The sequence below is a fragment of the Pseudopodoces humilis genome, chromosome 7 (genome assembly GCF_049639895.1).
Source record: "Pseudopodoces humilis isolate 2021_Gansu_Grassland_sample_001 chromosome 7, ASM4963989v1, whole genome shotgun sequence".
In the NCBI taxonomy this organism is placed as follows: domain Eukaryota; kingdom Metazoa; phylum Chordata; class Aves; order Passeriformes; family Paridae; genus Pseudopodoces; species Pseudopodoces humilis.
This window is the reverse complement of record NC_142206.1, coordinates 8,773,806-8,792,213: the sequence shown is the minus strand read 5'-3', so window position 1 is coordinate 8,792,213 and position 18,408 is coordinate 8,773,806. Positions and strand designations below refer to the sequence as shown.

At 40.6% G+C, this 18,408-nt stretch overlaps 1 protein-coding gene across 1 annotated transcript; it reads left to right on the top strand.

Annotated features, from left to right (window-relative positions):
• The first annotated feature begins 543 nt into the window (after window positions 1-543).
• Window positions 544-14,163, top strand: CAT (catalase). The gene is made up of 13 exons (XM_005531771.3): window positions 544-819; window positions 4,433-4,604; window positions 5,463-5,573; window positions 6,905-7,035; window positions 7,659-7,763; window positions 8,104-8,229; window positions 8,643-8,834; window positions 9,485-9,637; window positions 9,755-9,893; window positions 10,921-11,051; window positions 11,360-11,467; window positions 11,985-12,071; window positions 12,490-14,163. Exons 1-13 carry the CDS (start codon window positions 754-756, stop codon window positions 12,553-12,555), a joined length of 1,587 nt encoding a protein of 528 aa, XP_005531828.1. The 5' UTR covers window positions 544-753; the 3' UTR covers window positions 12,556-14,163.
• Window positions 14,164-18,408: the final 4,245 nt, after the last annotated feature.

Here is an 18,408-nt window from a genome sequence, read left to right as displayed (position 1 = left end):
ACATAATTCAGAAGCGAGTGGTTTTTTAAGATTAAGAATTCCAGTCACCAAAGAAATACTATTGAGTGCGTATGACCAAAGTTAGGGTATCCCATTTCAGGCACCAATACAAGAATGAGCCCGTATATACTTCTACACTAATGTAATTGATATAGTTATATACTTTGATTTTGCAATTTACAAACTTTTGTTTCCCCGCTGAAACAAAAACTCCTTAAGTACGTGCAGTTTTCAGTGCCGAACCTATAACTTCGTCTGTCACTGAACAACGTCTCCATCATCAGCAGCTTTAGAAAGTTCCGGCATCTCAACACTTTATAGCTGAAAACTATAACTATATAGGTGAAAAATCCCTTTCGCAAATCCATATTGGCGAAGTTCCTTGCAATTTCAAAGGAACGCGACGGCGCCGCTGGCCTCTGTCCCCTCAGCGTGAGAGTGGGCGGGGCCTTCGCGCCTAATTGACGCGCCTTTAGGCCAATCAAAACACACAATGGCGGCTGGCCGCGATCCTATTGGTCGAGGAGGTAGCGGGGGGCGGGCTCAGGCCGGGAGCGGAGCTGTACTGGCGGAGTCTCCCGCTACCCGCGGCTGCTGCGGACGGGACGCGGTGACGGCGCGGGGTCCCCGCGGGGTGACAGCGTGACCGGGCCACGGCCTCAGCTCCCCGCCGCTGCCTTTTCGCCGGAAGTGAACAGAGCCCCGCCGCTTCGCGCCGCTCTTGCTGCCTCGGGGGTCTCCAGTGACTGCAAAATGGCCGACGGGCGGGACGACGCTGCGGACCAGCTGAAGCAGTGGAAGAGCCACAGGGGCTCGCAGGTACTCGCCAGGCACCGCCGCTCCCCGGTACCCCCGTGCCTCGCATGCCCTGGGGAGCGGGGAGCCCCGGCGCCGGAGGGCGCAGAGCTCCGCGGGGTTCCGCGGGATGCGGCGCTCCGAGTGGCCGGGCGTCCCCGGGGCAGCGGCGGAGGGCGAGGCGCCCTCGCCCTGTCCCGGCCTCGCCCCCACGGCTTGGAGCTGTGCCCGGGAACAGCGAGTCTCGGAGGGATGGAGGCTGCCAGCTGGCCCGGAGCGATAAGGGCGGTCAGCCTGACTCCTTCCAGGCAGCGCTGGGGCTGCGCTGCGCCCAAGCCGCGGGCCCGCGGGCAGGGGTGGTGGTGATTTTTGCGTCTTAAATCAGAAGTTAGCCTTTCGGTTTGCTGTCGTGGCGGTAGAACCCAGTGAAAATATGACTAGGGAATAATAAAAAGGATAAAGCACGTTCAGCAGTGTGTGTAGGGGCAGGAGTTGGACTCGATGATCCTTGTGGCTCCCTTCGAACTCAGCATGTTCTGTGTGGATTTACTGACCAGACCGAAGTGAATTTTTTAGCAAGAAATTTTTCCCTGTGAGAGTGGTGAGACCCCGGTACAGGTTTCCCAGAGAAGCCGTGGCTGGTCCGTCCCTGGAACTGTCCAAGGCAAGGTTGGACGGGGCTTGGAGCAACCTGGAATAATGGAAGGTGTCCCTGCCCATGGCAGGGGGGTGGAATTTAATGACCTTGAATATCCGTTCCAACCCAAACCATTCTATGATTCTGCGAAGTGGATTGGGACAAGTGGTTGACTGATACCATGAGGGCGTGTAATCAACAGCATGGCACTCAGTCATCTGAAGATGTAAATAGACCCCAGATATTTAAATTAACGTGTAAATGTTGCAAGAGTTCACTCCCTTCTTCATCAAATCACATGTGACAGTTTACATGTGTAGTTTCTGACAGAAACGTGTGTTTGCCACTAAATACACTTCCTGCTGGTTTTAAGCAGCAATCTTAGAAGATCCAAGTGCATGCCTCAGTTCCCACTGGAGCTGTTAAGTCATCTTAATTTTATTTTTTCTTTTGGTTCTCACAGGTATAGTGTGAAAACTACTTGATGACTGGCGACTCCATCATATCCTAGCATGTGTCATAATAGTTTCTTTTTTTTATCCGTGAGTAATTCTTTTTGTAGGGATGTCAGCTTTTCTGTGGCAAAGCACCATTTGAAAAGAGGCCAAGGTTAATTTGGAGATTGGGAGGCAACCCAAAGTCTGCATTGCATAAGGAGTCATGAGACTTTAAGATAGAAAGTAGGGAGTACTTACTAGAATTTTAAAGTGAGTTGTATAAGGTACAAAGTATCAGTAATGCCTGGAAGCGTGTACTTTGATGTGTGCTGTTTACCACAGGAGTGACTAAAATTCTCCTGGCTTTACTTCTCTTCTTTTTGTCATGGCAGATTAGTGCTGTAATGATACACAGATTCAAAAGTTCTTATCTATCAAGGTTTGGACTGTGTGTAGATCTCAACCATATGAAAACACAGGTATCAAACAAACTCAGGTCCAAAAGTAGTATGAAAGTTCTTCTTTAAACTATGATGTGTTTTGGTTTATTTATCTCTGGAACTTACTTTGTATGCCCCACATAACATTACCCTGAAACTAAAGTGAGTATTTCCTTCCACAAAATAAATGAATATTCTTTACTTCTAATGTAAACACTAGAAAGTCTGCCTACACAAAGGAGACTGTACAGCCACAAAGCTGTTTAATTTTTTTATAGTCCTAATGTCAACAAGTTGTGGTTTTAGCACTACTTCTGGTGGCCTTAAATAGTTGCCTTATAGAATAGTCTAGCCTGTAATAAAAAAGCAGTGGAAAATATGCTGAGAAAAATTCCTACTCTTACATATTTCCCATGATAAACTATAGATAACCTTTTGATTTAAGCAGACATTTCTTTGACTTAAAATATGAATTTAGCTTTACGTAACTTCCCTGTAAGTTTCTGAATATCATGTTTATGTTTGTAACCAGTTACATACTGTCTTTCAAAATGTTTGTGCAGATTTCAGTGTAGGTGAGGATTCCAGGCATCCTAAAGGAGTTGGATTTATGCTTAAAGCTTTATGCTAATGAGGTGGTAAAGAAAGAATAAAGAACGTGGATATTGTGGGAATCCAAGCCAGCTGGAGTAGTGTGTGTTGCACATCAGTAGGAACACAGTGGAAATCCATTTATCCTGTCAAATGCCTTTTATGTGGTTATTCATGTACCTGAGTGAAACATAGGTGTCTGGAACTCCCTGTGTCCTCTGCCTCATCCAGAGCTCTGGGTGTGGATGTGAATAATTGTTCTTTCCTTGCCTTTCTGGGTTGCATTTTTCAGGGGGGGGGAAGTCTCCTATCAGATGGTAATTTTGTCTGTTTGCAGAGATTAACCCCCTTAAAGCAGAACTTGGGGTAGGAATTGGAACCCCACGAAGTCGCTGCTAGGGTAGTGAAGACTTTTTTCATCAAGCATTGCTTCTTCCTTCTGTCCACCATCCCTTTTCACTTACAGAACTTTAAAAGGAGGAAAACTGGTTAAGAGTGGCTGAGGGAGTTTGTGCTGGTGTTGTTCAGGTGTATGGATGCTTCAGGTAGGATGGTGTGCATAGAGCCCATATGGAATTATGACAGTTTGCGGAACATGTGATGGATTTATTGTTATCTGGTCATAATTTGTGACTCTGCTATTTGATCTTGTCCTGTTTCAAATTTTGTCTCTATTTTCTTTATTTTTCCCATTGTCCTTACTTGTTTTCTGTTCTTCTAAGTCCTTTATAAAGCTCCTAACAATAAATGTACTCCAGGAAAAATGGAGAACTGTGCCCATCAGGTCTCTGGAGCGGATGTACCTTTCCCGCTACATTTTCTACAGCACCTAGTAAAATAGGAATATTGCCTAGACAAGCCTATAACCCCACATGTGATGCAGATAAAGTCTTTCCTACTGGAATCTTTTTATGAGAAAGTAGGAGTACACTCACTTCCAGTGCAGGTGTTTCTTGAAGTTGTAGGACATTTCCTGGCAGTAGAGCTTCTTAGGGCTTGTGTTAATCTTAGTCCTTCCATGGTCCAGGAGTAGTCTAAAATTATGATTCCTCAGGTATTCCTACTTCTATCATTTTCCATAACTTCCAGACCAACACTAAACATGGAAAACCCTTTTAGTCTGGCTGTAGCCCTTTCCTTATATCTCTACCCCTGTACTGATTTTGCCGCCTTCTTCCTCTCCTTTCTCCCTTATTTTCCAGCAGCTGCTCTTCTAGATTTTTTTTTCCCATCCCATATTTTTCTTGAAGCAAGATCAGTAGCCATGAGAAGAAATATTTCTGAAGAATAGAAAACATTCCTGGATTTTAAATGACTTCAACTCCCCTTCTTAAATTGTCCTAAAACTTAGCACTGTGATTTAGGAAAATGTGTATGTTCTGTAACTTCCTTCAGAACCTGAAGTCATTTTGCCAGTTTTTGTTTCTATGTTTTGTGACATGTAATGGTTGAACAGTCATGCACATTGTGTGGCTCAGATCCAGAGGGTTTTTAATTTCTGGTGTTGACAGTGACTTTTCTCTTGCTTCCAGAAACCAGATGTCCTGACCACAGGTGCTGGGAACCCCATTGGGGATAAGCTGAATATCCTGACAGTGGGGCCACGTGGACCTCTTCTTGTCCAAGATGTTGTTTTCACTGATGAGATGGCTCACTTTGACAGAGAGAGGATTCCTGAGAGAGTTGTGCATGCAAAAGGGGCAGGTATGTTTAAAATCACATATTTTCTCTGTGTAGAATTAAAAAGCTTTTGAGTTAATGTGTAGATTGTGGCACATAAATTACATTGTTATTTATAATTTAGGATTACTAGCTAAACAACACTGGTTTAAAAGAACTCTGTGCCAAAACTTGAAGCACTGAAAAACTGTTTACAAAAATGAGAGAAAATGTGGTTATAGCCCTTAAATTTTTACTGTATCTGCTGTAGTCTCTGCTTCTTCTGTCTGTTCCTCCCCATCTCTATTTAATGTTGTTTGCATGTTACTTAATAGAGAATTTAGCTTTGTCTTCTAATGTATGTCTGCCAAAGCAAGCTGATCATTTAATATTTAAATTTTAAAAAAAACAACTAAACCTTTAAAAAATTATTATTTACCTTAGTAAGGTAGAATTAGTATCTTGATTTTATTCATGCATTGCCCTAGAAGGAGCAAACATGGGGCTGTATTTAAAATGTGACCGCACATGGGAAAAGTTCCTCTGTGGGGGTGGGAATGGTTCTGTTGCTTCACCCAGCCTACAGGTGCACCAAAAATTCTGCAACTCATAGCAGGATTAAAGAAATACCTGCCTTGCTCCCAGGTAAATACACAGATCTTGGCAGAAGAGCATCTTCTGTGCTGCTGCTGGGAGCTGCTAATAGTTAAGGAGGAGAGAATGAGCAAATAGTTTGTGTTAAATCAGTTTCATTTTGTGAAAGTAAATTGAGTGTTTAGAGCATTGTTTAAAACTGGTGTACTTCCATGTTTCCCTTTGACTTGAAGTTGCATGTTAACCACAGACAAGCTGTGAGTGGAAGGAAGGTACCAGATCTGATACTTTGAACTTGCTGTTCTTCAGGAGCCTTTGGCTATTTTGAAGTCACTCATGATATCACCCAGTATTGTAAGGCAAAAGTGTTTGAGCACATTGGGAAAAGGACTCCGCTTGCCATCCGCTTTTCCACTGTTGGTAAGGCTCTAAATTCACTTTGTGTCTTTAACATGTGTGCCTTGAGAGCAGTGTTTGCATTGTTTTGCACTTAAGGGTGTTTGCAATGCTTTCTTCCAGCCAATTTGTTTTCTCTGAAATTCACTTACATGGAAGACCTTAAGCAGCTCTTGCCCCTTTCTGTCAGAGCTCTCTGGAGACACTTTTCTGTCTGAATTGTGAGAGGGAGGGCAGCTTGAGCTGTTTTTTTTCTGACAGAAAACTTGCTTTGTTTCTTGTTGGATCACAAACACTTGCAAATTAAATACCTATATTCTCTTATGCTGCAGGAGTGTTTTGGGAATTAATGATGTGAACTAAATACTGGGCAAAGAAACATAAACATTCTTCCATAAATAAACTCTGACTTTTTAAAGATTGGAATGCACAAACTAGCAAAATCTTAAATACTATTAGTTGAAGCTAATTGTGATCAGTAGCTTGTCTGATAGGAAAATTATAATTCATGATGTAGATATATTTAAAAGAAAAGAAATCCTAATGAGGATTCACTTCTGGAAGTATTGGAGAGAAAAAAGTAGTCCAGCAAGGCTCAGGGAGCTGCTGGCTTTGGCCTGTTGACTGTTTCCAGTGTTAAATCCCTCAGGATTTAGGATGTCCTGAGTGTTGTACAGGGAAAGGACGTGGAGTTGAGTTTGAAATATGGACTGCTGCTGGAGCACCTTGCTGCATCCTTCCCTTCCCTTTGCCTGCCATGTTTGAACTTGTTTCCTCCCTGCTGTTGTGTATACACAAGGTTTTTAATGAGAGAATGAGCGTCCTACTGATTTCATCACAATTCAGCATTAGGTGTTCTGAGCACTTCTGAAACGCTTCTGCTCAGGTGTTGTGCTCTGGTCTAAATTCCCATTGAAAATCCCATCCTTGGTGAAGCAGCAGGAATTACAAGGATTGCAGCTCTTCTGGAGTTTTTTAATAGGCATGCTGGTTAGATTGCTACCTTCCAGATGAGAGCTTTCCCCCTGGGATTTGATGCATAGAAACAAATGTGGGTTTAGATGATTCAGCCTTATAATCTGGTGACGTCTCTCTTAACGATAATGCAAATTCTACTCTTAATTGGTTCAAGTGGATGTACTTGTTTTTTCGTTCTTTTAACTGTGGCCTGAATGTTTGGCTGGGTTCACACTTTGAAAACTCAGTGCTTGAAGTATTGTTGAAAATATTCCTAAAATTACTTGTTGTAGAAAAGACTGCAATAAACCCTTTTAGGATTTTATGGCCTATTTTCAGGTCATATTTATATGCATTTCCTATCCTAACACTTCTGTGTGTTCATGTATTTCTTCAAGCTGGAGAATCTGGCTCAGCTGACACAGTTCGTGACCCCCGTGGTTTTGCCATGAAATTTTACACGGAGGACGGGAATTGGGATCTTGTGGGAAACAACACTCCCATCTTCTTTATTCGGGATGCAATGTTGGTGAGTAAGCACAGAAGGTGAGGGTACTTTGTGAGAAAGCCAGAAAGTTCATTCACATCTTGTTTTAGCTTCCCTCAGAAGCAGAAGCTCCTGTTCTGACACACTTAAACTTGGTTGCTTGTCAGATTGTCTGAACACTTTTCACTTGGAAAGATGTTCTTAAACAAAAGTAAATAAAGACCTAAAGCTTGATGACTTACGTGGTTTCATACTTTTCACTTGAACTTTTCACTTCAAAAGCTTCTTGCCAATTCATTTTATTAAATCTGGGTTTTTTGGTCTTTTGGCATAAGTTTGACATCAGTTAGTAGAGGGGCTTTCCTTGAGTGCAGCAGTTCTGCACAGATAATTCATAGTATCTCTGTATTCGTTTGAGTCACATAAACATAGATACACAAATATGAACAGTTTTATCTCTGACCTTATCAACCACAAAATGAAAGCATTCTCTATCTCTGTTTATTCTAATTGTGGTTGTTTGACTTTACCCTAATTTTACTGGTCTGTGAATGAAATTGTTTGCAGGAAGGGTATGGCAGTAGAAGATTTTTTTTTTCAGTGATCTTACAGCTTTGTCTTTTTTTTTTTTTTCTTTTTCTACCTCCCACTTTTGGACAAATTAGTTTCCATCCTTTATCCATAGCCAAAAGAGGAACCCTCAGACTCATCTGAAGGATCCAGACATGGTGTGGGACTTCTGGAGTCTTCGCCCTGAGTCTTTGCATCAAGTAAGTTTCTCCCGTGACTTTATTTTGTATAATTAAGAAAAATCATGTTACAAGAGCAGATTTTTAACTCTGTCTTTTCCATATTTGACTTAGAAGTCTACATAGTCTTACTTATATTTTATTTAAATATGATGTTAAGTTATCCATGCTTACCTGTGCTTACAGGGGGAGTCAGTTTTATTTCATTAGCACCTAAAGTAGAAATTCCTCAAGGATTTCTTAGCAACCTTAACACAGCTCCCAGTGATGCAGATTAACACAATAAACAAACTTAGTCTGGAGTGAGGACTTTCTCCTTGATATGCTGAGCCCATTAATAGTGTTTGATCCTTCTCTTCAGGTGTCTTTCCTGTTCAGTGATCGTGGCATTCCCGATGGCTATCGCCACATGAACGGATATGGATCACACACCTTCAAACTGGTTAATGCTGATGGAAGAGCAGTTTACTGCAAATTCCATGCTAAGGTATTGATTTTTTTAAAAAAATTGCAGCTATACATCATATTGGATAAAAACCATAAAAATGTATGACTTTTCAAGTTCAATTCAGGCTCAAAGGTGTGTGGAGTCCTTGTCTAATATCACTTTCATGCCTTTAACCAATAGGAGAGGCATCTTCTTGCTAACACAGTAATCATTTACTAGATTGTAAGAAACTCTTCTTTGGGCATCTGTCTCTTGTTAATGGAGCACTATCAGTGAGTTGATTTTTATCTGGAAGGCAGCTGTTGAATGTACTATAAATCTAAACTCAAGTTATTGGAAGTTAGAACTTGGACAATTGCATTCTTGGATTATAAATCTTGTTAGAATCCATTCTGATGAATGATCTCTGTAGTACTTTTACATGCTGTAACAGGTGCTTTTGTTGCTTTTAGACTGACCAGGGCATCAAAAACCTCTCTGTGGAAGAAGCAGGAAGATTGGCTTCTACTGATCCTGATTATGCCATACGGGATCTTTACAATGCCATTGCCAAGGGGAATTATCCTTCATGGTCCTTCTATATTCAGGTTATGACCTTCGAAGAAGCAGAGAAATTCCCATTTAATCCTTTTGATTTAACTAAGGTATGTCTGGTACTGCTGGAAATACTCGGTTTCGGACAGTTCTTTAACATGTTCTGTATTGTAGAGCCACAATGAGCCAGAAATTCAGGCCTGTAGATCCCATGGCACTTCAGAAGTGTGGACTCAGATCAGAGTCACACCCTGAGCCTTGCTGGGCTCATTTTGTCCCACTTCTAATAGCTGTTCTTAGCAGTGCCTTGTTGAAAGATGCCGACCTAAACTTGCATTGCCTAAATTCTTTTTTACCTTTAACACTGCTCTCCCCAAGTGGCTAAAGACCTTTGAACTTCAAAGTGCAGCTCAGATGGCAAAGAAAAGGCCAGTTAAGCATTTTGAAGGAGCTGACAACATTTCTGCCACCAGTTCCACCCACGCCTTGCTTCCCTAGGCAGCTTTTCAAGGGCCTGCAGGTATTTCATTCAAGTAGTCAAGTGCTGAGATTATGCTGGGATGTTGAAATAAGTTGCATTAACACTATATTAATTTCAGAAGGCTTAAAATAAGACATTTCTCAATGTTTATTAAGAGAAAAGAAACTCAGTAATGTATTTTCTTAATCTAGACTTATATTGGGTAAATTCTGCCTGGCAGTTAAGCTGCATAATAGTGTAATAATGTTGATTTTACTGGATGTGTGTTGTGTCTTATAGGTTTGGCCTCATGGTGACTACCCTCTGATCCCTGTGGGAAAGCTGGTCTTGAACAGGAATCCTGTCAACTACTTTGCAGAGGTGGAGCAGATGGCTTATGACCCTAGCAACATGCCCCCTGGAATTGAGCCCAGCCCTGACAAAATGCTGCAGGTAAACAGGAGGTTTGACCTGAGGAGCACTGGTTACTTTGCCACTTGTAAAAGCTTTGAGTTGACATGTTGCAGTCTTTTACCAAGTGGTGGTTAATGGTTGTGATCCATGTTTTAGGGACGCCTCTTCTCGTATCCTGACACCCACAGACACCGCCTGGGCCCCAACTATCTCCAGATCCCTGTGAATTGTCCTTACAGAGCCAGGGTGGCCAACTACCAGAGAGATGGGCCAATGACTGTTTCTGACAACCAAGGTAGTCAGGAAAACAGCTTTCAATATAATGATACTTAGGCATGGGCTACAGCATTCTCTTCAGTTCACAGAGTGTTTAAGATCCATATTTATTATCTTTGCATACTTGTGTAGAATGCATGTATATCTTCTCTGTTAATCCAGTAAAGGAGACTTGGGATATTTGGATATGGGATGAGGAGTTTGTTTAAAAGTATAGAAACCACATGAAGCTTAGGATGTGTTTAAAACTTAACAAAAAGGCCTTTAACAGAAAAGGAATTTGTGGGAGAATACCTGCTGTCAGGTTTTAAAGACTGCCTTGGATGTGCTCAGCCCATTTCACTAAACTGCTTTGCTTTCAGATTTCTGAGATTGTGAAAGACAAAAGTGAAAATGCCAAGAGTAGAGCCGTAACTTCCCCTCTGTTGAGCAGCTTCTGTTCTGCCAGGGTTTGCCCAATAGTGTCTGTTTTCCACCTGAGAGTAAACAAGGATGTACTTAAGCTGTGGCTCATGCCAAAATATGTGTTCCTCTGGGCTATGAATTAAGACACTTGTTCAGGGAGGAGAGGTAAATATTTGAAAAACAGGAACTTGAGGGCAGCTGCTCATCCCGGAACAGATAATGAGTTTATTTTTATACTATTCTCTAAGTTCATTATGTGTTTAAAATACACCCCTACACGGTGAAGCATTGTAGTACTTCAGATATGTAAATTACTGTATTTTTATGCTACCTTAGACTTCAGCCATAACTGTCTGTTATAATTCAGAAATACTGTTGTGAGTGTGGCCAGGTTTTCTTATTTTTGAGTCAGATTAATATTCCCTGAAAAAAGCTGTGGAAATTCTCTTTGTAGCAGGTGCTGCTGTTAAGTACTGGCTTGAAGGTGTTGACAGAAAAATGCTGTCAGCTGTTTTTAATAAAATTATTTGTAATTGATTAATTGATTTAGATTCCTCCAAGCTAATAACACCCTCTGTCTTCTGACTTACTTGAAAGTGCTGCTATCTGATTGATTTGGTTTGGGGATTTTTTTTTTCCAGGTGGTGCCCCAAATTATTATCCAAACAGCTTCACTGGTCCTGAGGATCAACCTCAGCTCAAGGAGAGCCGCATGTTTGCTTCAGGGGACGTGCAGCGCTTCAACAGTGCCAATGAGGACAACGTGACCCAGGTGGGGGTGTGGAAAGGCGTTGTGCTGCTTGAGGCACACATGAGGAGTGTGTAGGGTGTGTAATAGTGTGAGTTTTCACAGAATCTGAATTTCAGATTTTGGGCATTGGTATGTAGAGACTCTGACTTGTCTTCTTGCCATTAGTGTCTGGAGAAGGAGTTGTTGGCATGTTTGCCAAAGAAAAGCCCTCACAGATTGACTGCCTTTTAAACATTTTGAGTATTTTAAGTGTTGCTTGACTAGGAAGTGAAAGCTATTCTTATTCACTTTTGGGAATATCAAAATAAAGCTTTATTCCCAATGGCCAGGTACGAGAATTCTACCTCAAAGTGCTGAATGAGGAAGAGCGCCAGAGGCTGTGTAAAAACATTGCAGATCATCTGAAGGATGCCCAACTCTTCATTCAGAAACGAGCTGTAAGTGCCCTCTTTGGGGTTTATTCCAGGTTTTCTACCAGCGGGAAAGAACATCTAGTAACGTTGTCATAATGGCTTCTGGAAAGGAAGATCAGGAATTTTCTGAAAAGGCTGGACTTTTTCTTACTGAGGAATTCTCATACTTAAATATGTGCCTATTTACACAATATAACATCAATATATTCAATATATAACATGTTAAAGTAACTTTTTCCTGGGGGGAGGAATGGGATAGATGTTGAACGTGTTTTGCTTGGTGTTTCAAAAACAAGATGAATGCCAAGTTTTTGCTCTAAACAAGAAGGCAGTGAGGGCCAAGGAGGGATTGGACCCTTCCCAGAGCAACTTTGATTGAACTGGGAATGAGCTCTGTGTGGGATAACAGAAATAGTGTTTGAAGATGTTGCTATCTTGTTTATAACTGATCAGAATTAAACTTTTCTTCCTTATGATACCTACTGTTTTGAAATGGAGGAAAAAATTCTTATTGACTTTCCTGTTTTGTCTTCCTGTGCAGGTGAAAAACTTCACTGATGTTCATCCTAAATATGGAGCCTGTATCCAAGCTTTGCTGGACAAATACAATGCTGAGGGTGGGAGAAAGGTATGGTAATGATTTCTGTAGCTGCATTTTGACTGGCTGTGAATTATTTTGGCTTCTCTTGTAATTCCAATTGAGTGAGAAATTAGTCTTGATCCCCATTTGATTTAAAGGCCAGTGCTTGTAGGATTGCAAAATAAGGAAATGTCACTCTAATAACAATTAAATGTTGATTAACTGGTGATGTACAAAGACTTAAGTTTCAGCTGGGGTTTGTAGGGTTCCTGGAAGGTGACTGTACATGGTATAAAATGTGTTGAAGTTGGTTACCCACTCTTTGTGATGGTAATGAAACATTGCCACAAGCCTTTCCTGGGCTCAGTGCTTGCTCCAAAGAACAACTCAGTTGATTCAGTGTTTTCCTGCAGTTCTCTACTTTAAATGGAACTTGCTCTGAGTTCTTCTGTTGCTTTACTTTCAGGATGTAATTAGAACATACACACAGTCCGCAACTCGTGTGTCTGTCAAGGAAAGATCCAACCTGTAAATCTGCAGAGATCTGCTCTGAATTTTGCGTCCTTCCGCCTGCACAAGAACCTGTCCAACAGTTTAATGAATGTAGCAAACTTGGGCCCAAGCGCAGGAGTGTTTTTACAGGTTTGATTTACTGAGCTCTCAAGGGCTGTCTGTACTGGAAACCAGGTAACACAAGCTTCAATCCCAGTGCCTTTCAACACTAGTGCTTTACTGCTTGATAACAACTTACGGGATTTCTAAACAGCTCATAATAAGAAATTGTCTTCGTTTCTAGGAGCAAAGAGAAATTTAATCAAAATACTGCTTCATTTTTTTTGTTGTACAACTATCCTGGCTAAATCACATAGTAGAATTTCTATAAGGACACTGATTGCCCTCATGGAGAAACTTGTTAAAAAGTTGATGCTGTTCAGTAATTTTAATAAAGTAATTATCTGTCTGTATTTGTAAACACATCCCTTGAATTTCATTTTTGGCCTTCCAGAAGTAAAATGATATCCAGTAGTTTGAGTAAAATGTTGGTATGTCTCATTCCTTATGATAGAGATAGAGCTAACTATAGTTCAATTTTATTCCCAATATATATTTTAAGATAATCTTTGCTTACTAATGCCGTGTTGGGATATAACTGACATAAGGGAGGTAGCAAAGGATATTTTCTTATTCTGTGCACTGTTCAACTAAATTGATTAAACCTTACAACCCTTTCAGGGGTAGGAGAGTAAATTGTTCTTTCTGTTCTGCAAGAATTTAAATAGGAAAATATTAACATGCCAAATGTTTGAGAAATAAACCTTAAAATGCATGAATATTGAAATTCAAGCTCAAGAACTTCCAAAACTATTCCCCATGATTGCTGAAATTGTTACTTTACTGCAATAATCTGCTGTTGCTATTTTTTGATCAAACCAGGGCTAATTTTCAGGGTGATCCTTTAATTAAAGCAGCATGTTTGAATGAATGTAGTTATCTAGAAAATATGTCTAAAACCTGATTTGAGGCATGTTGTAATGTTACCCAGCATCTGCAGTTTAGTTAAACTGTGGGAAAAAATTTGGGACCCCACTTACAGGATAGTTATCCAGGCTAAATGCAAGGCATTTCAGAGCCCAGCTACTGCTCTGAACTCAGGCAACTGTAAAAAATTCAAATCATAGCAGTTTGGAGGTGATTTATCAATAATCACTGCATTTCTGGGTCTGCCTTGAGTTGTATTTTGACAATCAGGATTACTTCCTGATTTAAGTGTGAATTCCCAGGAATGGTGGCAAGTTAAGAAGAGTAGATACTAAATGCTGTTCTGTTAAATTTTGGAGAATGTTAGTTGCTCTGCAATTCATTTATCTACTAACCTCTTGTGAAAAATTAGCTGGGGCAGAGGTGCAGTAAAATAATATGAACTGATAACCTACTGTATTCTGGGATTCCATTAGCTTTTTACATGACCAGGCATGTGGGATTACATGATTGGGTGGGAATATAACATGCTGGAACAGAGAATCCTAATGAGTTTTGGAAGAGAGTGAACAAGGCCTGATCTTCTAATTTTGGTTGTGTCTGCGCAGTGATTTATATTGTTGTCTACTTTCATTTCTGAAATAAATGGAATGAAAAAATCTCTTGGCAACATATTTTCTGTGCAAATGTCTTCAAATACTTTTTGTTAATCTAGGAAGTTCATAAAGCTCTAAATCTGTTTTTCTGGAGATGGTGCAGAAGCTGTAGGTTGGATGTACTTTTTGCAGCTGCCTTTGTTATAAAAGCTCACTTTTCAACCCCACAGTTGTGTTTAAATAACTTAAGTGACCTGCGTTCTATGCTAAACTGGCTGTGACAAGTGTTGTACAGAAAACACAGCTTTTCCCAAAACTGTGGAGAACATTAGGCAACACTGGAAGAACAGTAATGCTATTTCTTCAAATAAATAAGACAATAAATCCATTTACAGCTCCTTATCATGAGAATAGAGACCGTTGACATGACACAACTGCAGTTCTGTTTTGTTTTTGTGTGCTGTTCAACTAAAATCAAACATTCCTTTGCCAGGTTGTTGCAATATGATTTCAGTGATCTGTAAAGCAGAATTGCTTAACATCTTCTTATTACTGTTTTATTTTAGATGCACATCTCTAGCAGTGGATTTGGGAATGAATCTGAAACTAATGTTTGGGAAATTACAGCTTCTCCAGGAGTTCCTCTTCTTTTAATGGTCATTTCATTCCTAGGTTATTTTCCCTTCCACAAAATATTTGAACTTGTGTATCCAAAAACCATGAGCAGATTCCAGAAATCACATTTGTTGTAGTGAGCTGTGCCAGGAGATGAGGAAGTTCGTGGGATTGCTAAACGTTAAGTGGAGAGAAAAAAGGTGATGAGATAGGTTTGGATCAGACTTTCAGTGCTTCAAAGATGTTGGAAAATGCCCTGTTTTCCTTTCCTTAGTGCAGCTCATTGATGGGAATTGCCTGCTAAGCAGTGTGTGGGTATCCATAATTTCAGCTTCCAGTAAACCAATCACTCTGTTTTGCCAAATATTCCATACCTGTTGCTCATCTTGCAGAAAAAGGCTGTTTGTTCTGTGTTTGGAGATCTGATCCATGAATTTTCACAGGCAGGTGAGTCGCCATTTTCTCACAAATTGTTTTATGAGGATGAGGCCCTGGCTCAGGGTTCCAAGGGAGGTGGTGGGTGCCACATCCCTGGAATTATTCAAGGCCAGGTTGGACAGGGCTCTGAGCAGCCTGGGATGGTGGAAGATGTCCCTGTTCACTGCAGGGGGTTGGCCTGGACTCTTATGGCTCTCTCTACACTCTGAATTCAGTTTGCTGTGCAGTGTGGGGTGCCAGCCCAGCACTGTGGAAGTGAATCGATCCACTGACTTGTTGTGTGTTCTTATCTCTTGCTGATAGCAAATAACATGGAGATTTACAGTGCATGGTAAAGTGCATGGGGACCTTTGCCCCCTGGGTAATATTGCAGAGGTCAGTCTGAACTGATGTTTGGAGTCAAAGTTGTGTGGCTGTGACATGGATCATGGCATGCAGAGGTGGACTTGAGCATAACCTCAACTCTGACATTGAGGACTAAACCTCAGCAGTTTAAGGCCATTTTGGACAGAATTGGGAAAAGGTCTGAGGCTCTATTTTGAATATTGTAAATGAATGTAAGGCAGTTTTGCCATGTTTGTGGCATTCAGGATGATTCCAGCTGGGATGGATCAGTAAGATGAAGAAGATTGCCAAAACCAGCCCTCTGTTTGCAGAGGCTATGAAGTGGTGCATTGTTACACAGTCTGGGAAAGCAAATGAAGACTGAACAATGAGGCAGTGGTGTAAAAATAATAAGTGAAGTATTTGATAGCTGACTGTTAATGATGGCACTTTCGCAGCCTGGATTGCAGAGCAGAGCCTGTGTGATTTAACTGTCTGATGAAAGCTTGGATGTTGTCATGCTGGAATTCCACCTAAAGTGAAACTGCAACCCCAGAGCTGCTGAAAATCTTGAACTGCATACCCTCAAGAGCTGGGCTGAAATTTGTTCTCATATCACACACTGAAGCTTGATAAACTGATAGTTTTACTTTTTTAATGAAAAAAAACCACTAAATATTTTTACATCCCACTACTCAAAGCGGTTCAAATACTGTAAATCTCTAATGGACTGAGTCAAAAGGAAAATTTCACTTCCTGTATCATAGCATGAACCACAGAAATCCTTTATACAGATTTGCTGTGTCTGTTAATTTCAGTATTTGCTCTTCGCTTGTTTCTCTCAGGTTCCCCATTTTTAAACTTTGACCAGGATTGGGAACTTTGTAATTTTTTTTTTATTGTTTGGTTGGGTTTTTTTTTTTCCAGTGCAACAAATCCTTGACCCTGTGATTATTGATTCAGGATTGACACAGAAGTGGATGCACTTCCCTACCCAAACCTATTGTGTGATTCTCTTTTCCACACTTGGGAATCCTTTGACTTAGTGCTTACATTTATTGTAAGATTTATTGAGGAAGGAGGGTGATGGCAGGTACTGTTCCAGACTAAGTTTCAGTTGCAATGCTCCCCAAACAGAATGAAAATACAGAATTCCTACATAATCATAGCTCCTGTGTTGTTTACAAGTTCTCAACAACACTCTTGACTTCATGGAGGGAAGCTGGAAAACCAGGAATGAAGAGATCTCATTTTCCCTGCTTTACTTGTGGTGTGTGTGTGTAGAGTTCAAGGTGCTTTAGCCACTCAGTACTTTCCCTAAGAGATTTTATTGGAAAAATATGTCACTTTGAATATAAACTTCTAGTATTGTTTCAAGTAGGAACTGTCTTCCCTGAACCTCTGATTCCAAGATACTACTGTAAGAAAATAATGGAATTTTGCCCTTCAGAGTTGCAGGAATCGTCAAGGCTGTATTTTAGAGTAAGCCAGTTAATATTTTGTATTGTTTTCTTCATCATTCACATTTAGGGAAAATACTGCTGATGCTGATTTTCCTTTCACTCTGTTTCCATGTAGCATAACTATTTGCAGGAGTGGGGGTTTTTTGTTTGTTTTAGGGGTTTTTTTGTTTGTTTTTGCTTTTCTGTTGGGTTTTATGACTAATTTGTATATGTTTCCTTCTTTGGGCCTCTCAAGGATATCTTCTTCGTAAAATCTTACCCCAGCTATTCAGTATTTTCCTGAGGGAGTGCAGGCAGCCTTTCATTTGAAAGTGATACTGATAAGATTGGTCAAAGATACCCAGGGAAAACTTGGCAACTGCTCCAGTTTGCTCTGGCATTGATCCATATATTGCTTAGGCTTTATTCCATATTTATCCATAGCTCTTCATCTCAGTCTTGCTCAATCCTCTTGCACACCTGTCCTCATTGGAGCACTGTTGGGTCAATACAGAACCAATAGAAACATTCACAGCTCTCTTTTTTAATTGCATTTTGACTCTCAGGGGTCCTGAACCAGGAGCCCAGTGATGTCAAAGGTCCAAAAATCAAATTATGATCTTCAAAATCAGGCCTTTCATCTACCCAGTAAATCATTTTCAGAGGCTGCTTAAGGTAATTTCAAAAAGCTTTTTAAAGTAGTGGAAATGTGTTTGTGAGTAAACGATACTGTTGTGACTCCGGTTTTTATTTCTTAATTTTCCCACAGAGTTTTTGGGAATTGCTTCTTTTACTCCCATGGGTCAGGCATTGTACTTTGTGCTGTTAACCTCTAAACATAATTGCACTTTTTCCAAGGCAGGAAAAATGGTTTCATAGCAAATCTTTTCCTTGTTCTGGCTGACTGTGCAGGGTTAAAGGTTTTTCAGTAATTTCAGCCGATCATTGCACAAGTAGTACAAAGTCCATTTGTTACATCATCAGAGACTTTTTTACATGTTTTTACCTTTTGAGATTTCTATTTATTAACCTTGAATTACTGAAAAAAAATGTGGTAACTGCTAATATTCAAATGAATTTAGTTGTTCCCCTAGTCTCCTTTCCAAAATCTAGTCTTTTATTTCAGGGTGTGAGTATGTACCCACTGTAGTACTCACTTGGGATGAAGAACAGGCTTTCTTACTAATTAGTGGAAAGATACTTTCTCCCCTCAAGGGTGATTCAAAGTACCTGGACCAGCCTCTTTCACTGACTCACCTTCTGCCTGGCACAGCCAAAATCTGGTCTAATCTTGGTTTAGCTGCAACAGCAACTTTCAGATTTGACCAAGTATCTGTAGGTGATTTATTTTACTTTTGGTTTACCTTTCTGTAGTATAATCTTAGTCCAGTGTAGGTGGGGAGTGTACATGTAGCGTGCACGTCTCGGCCCAGCTCAAAGTACAAAAACCCCCCCAAAGCAGATATATGTTGAAGAGAGCAGAGGCCTTGA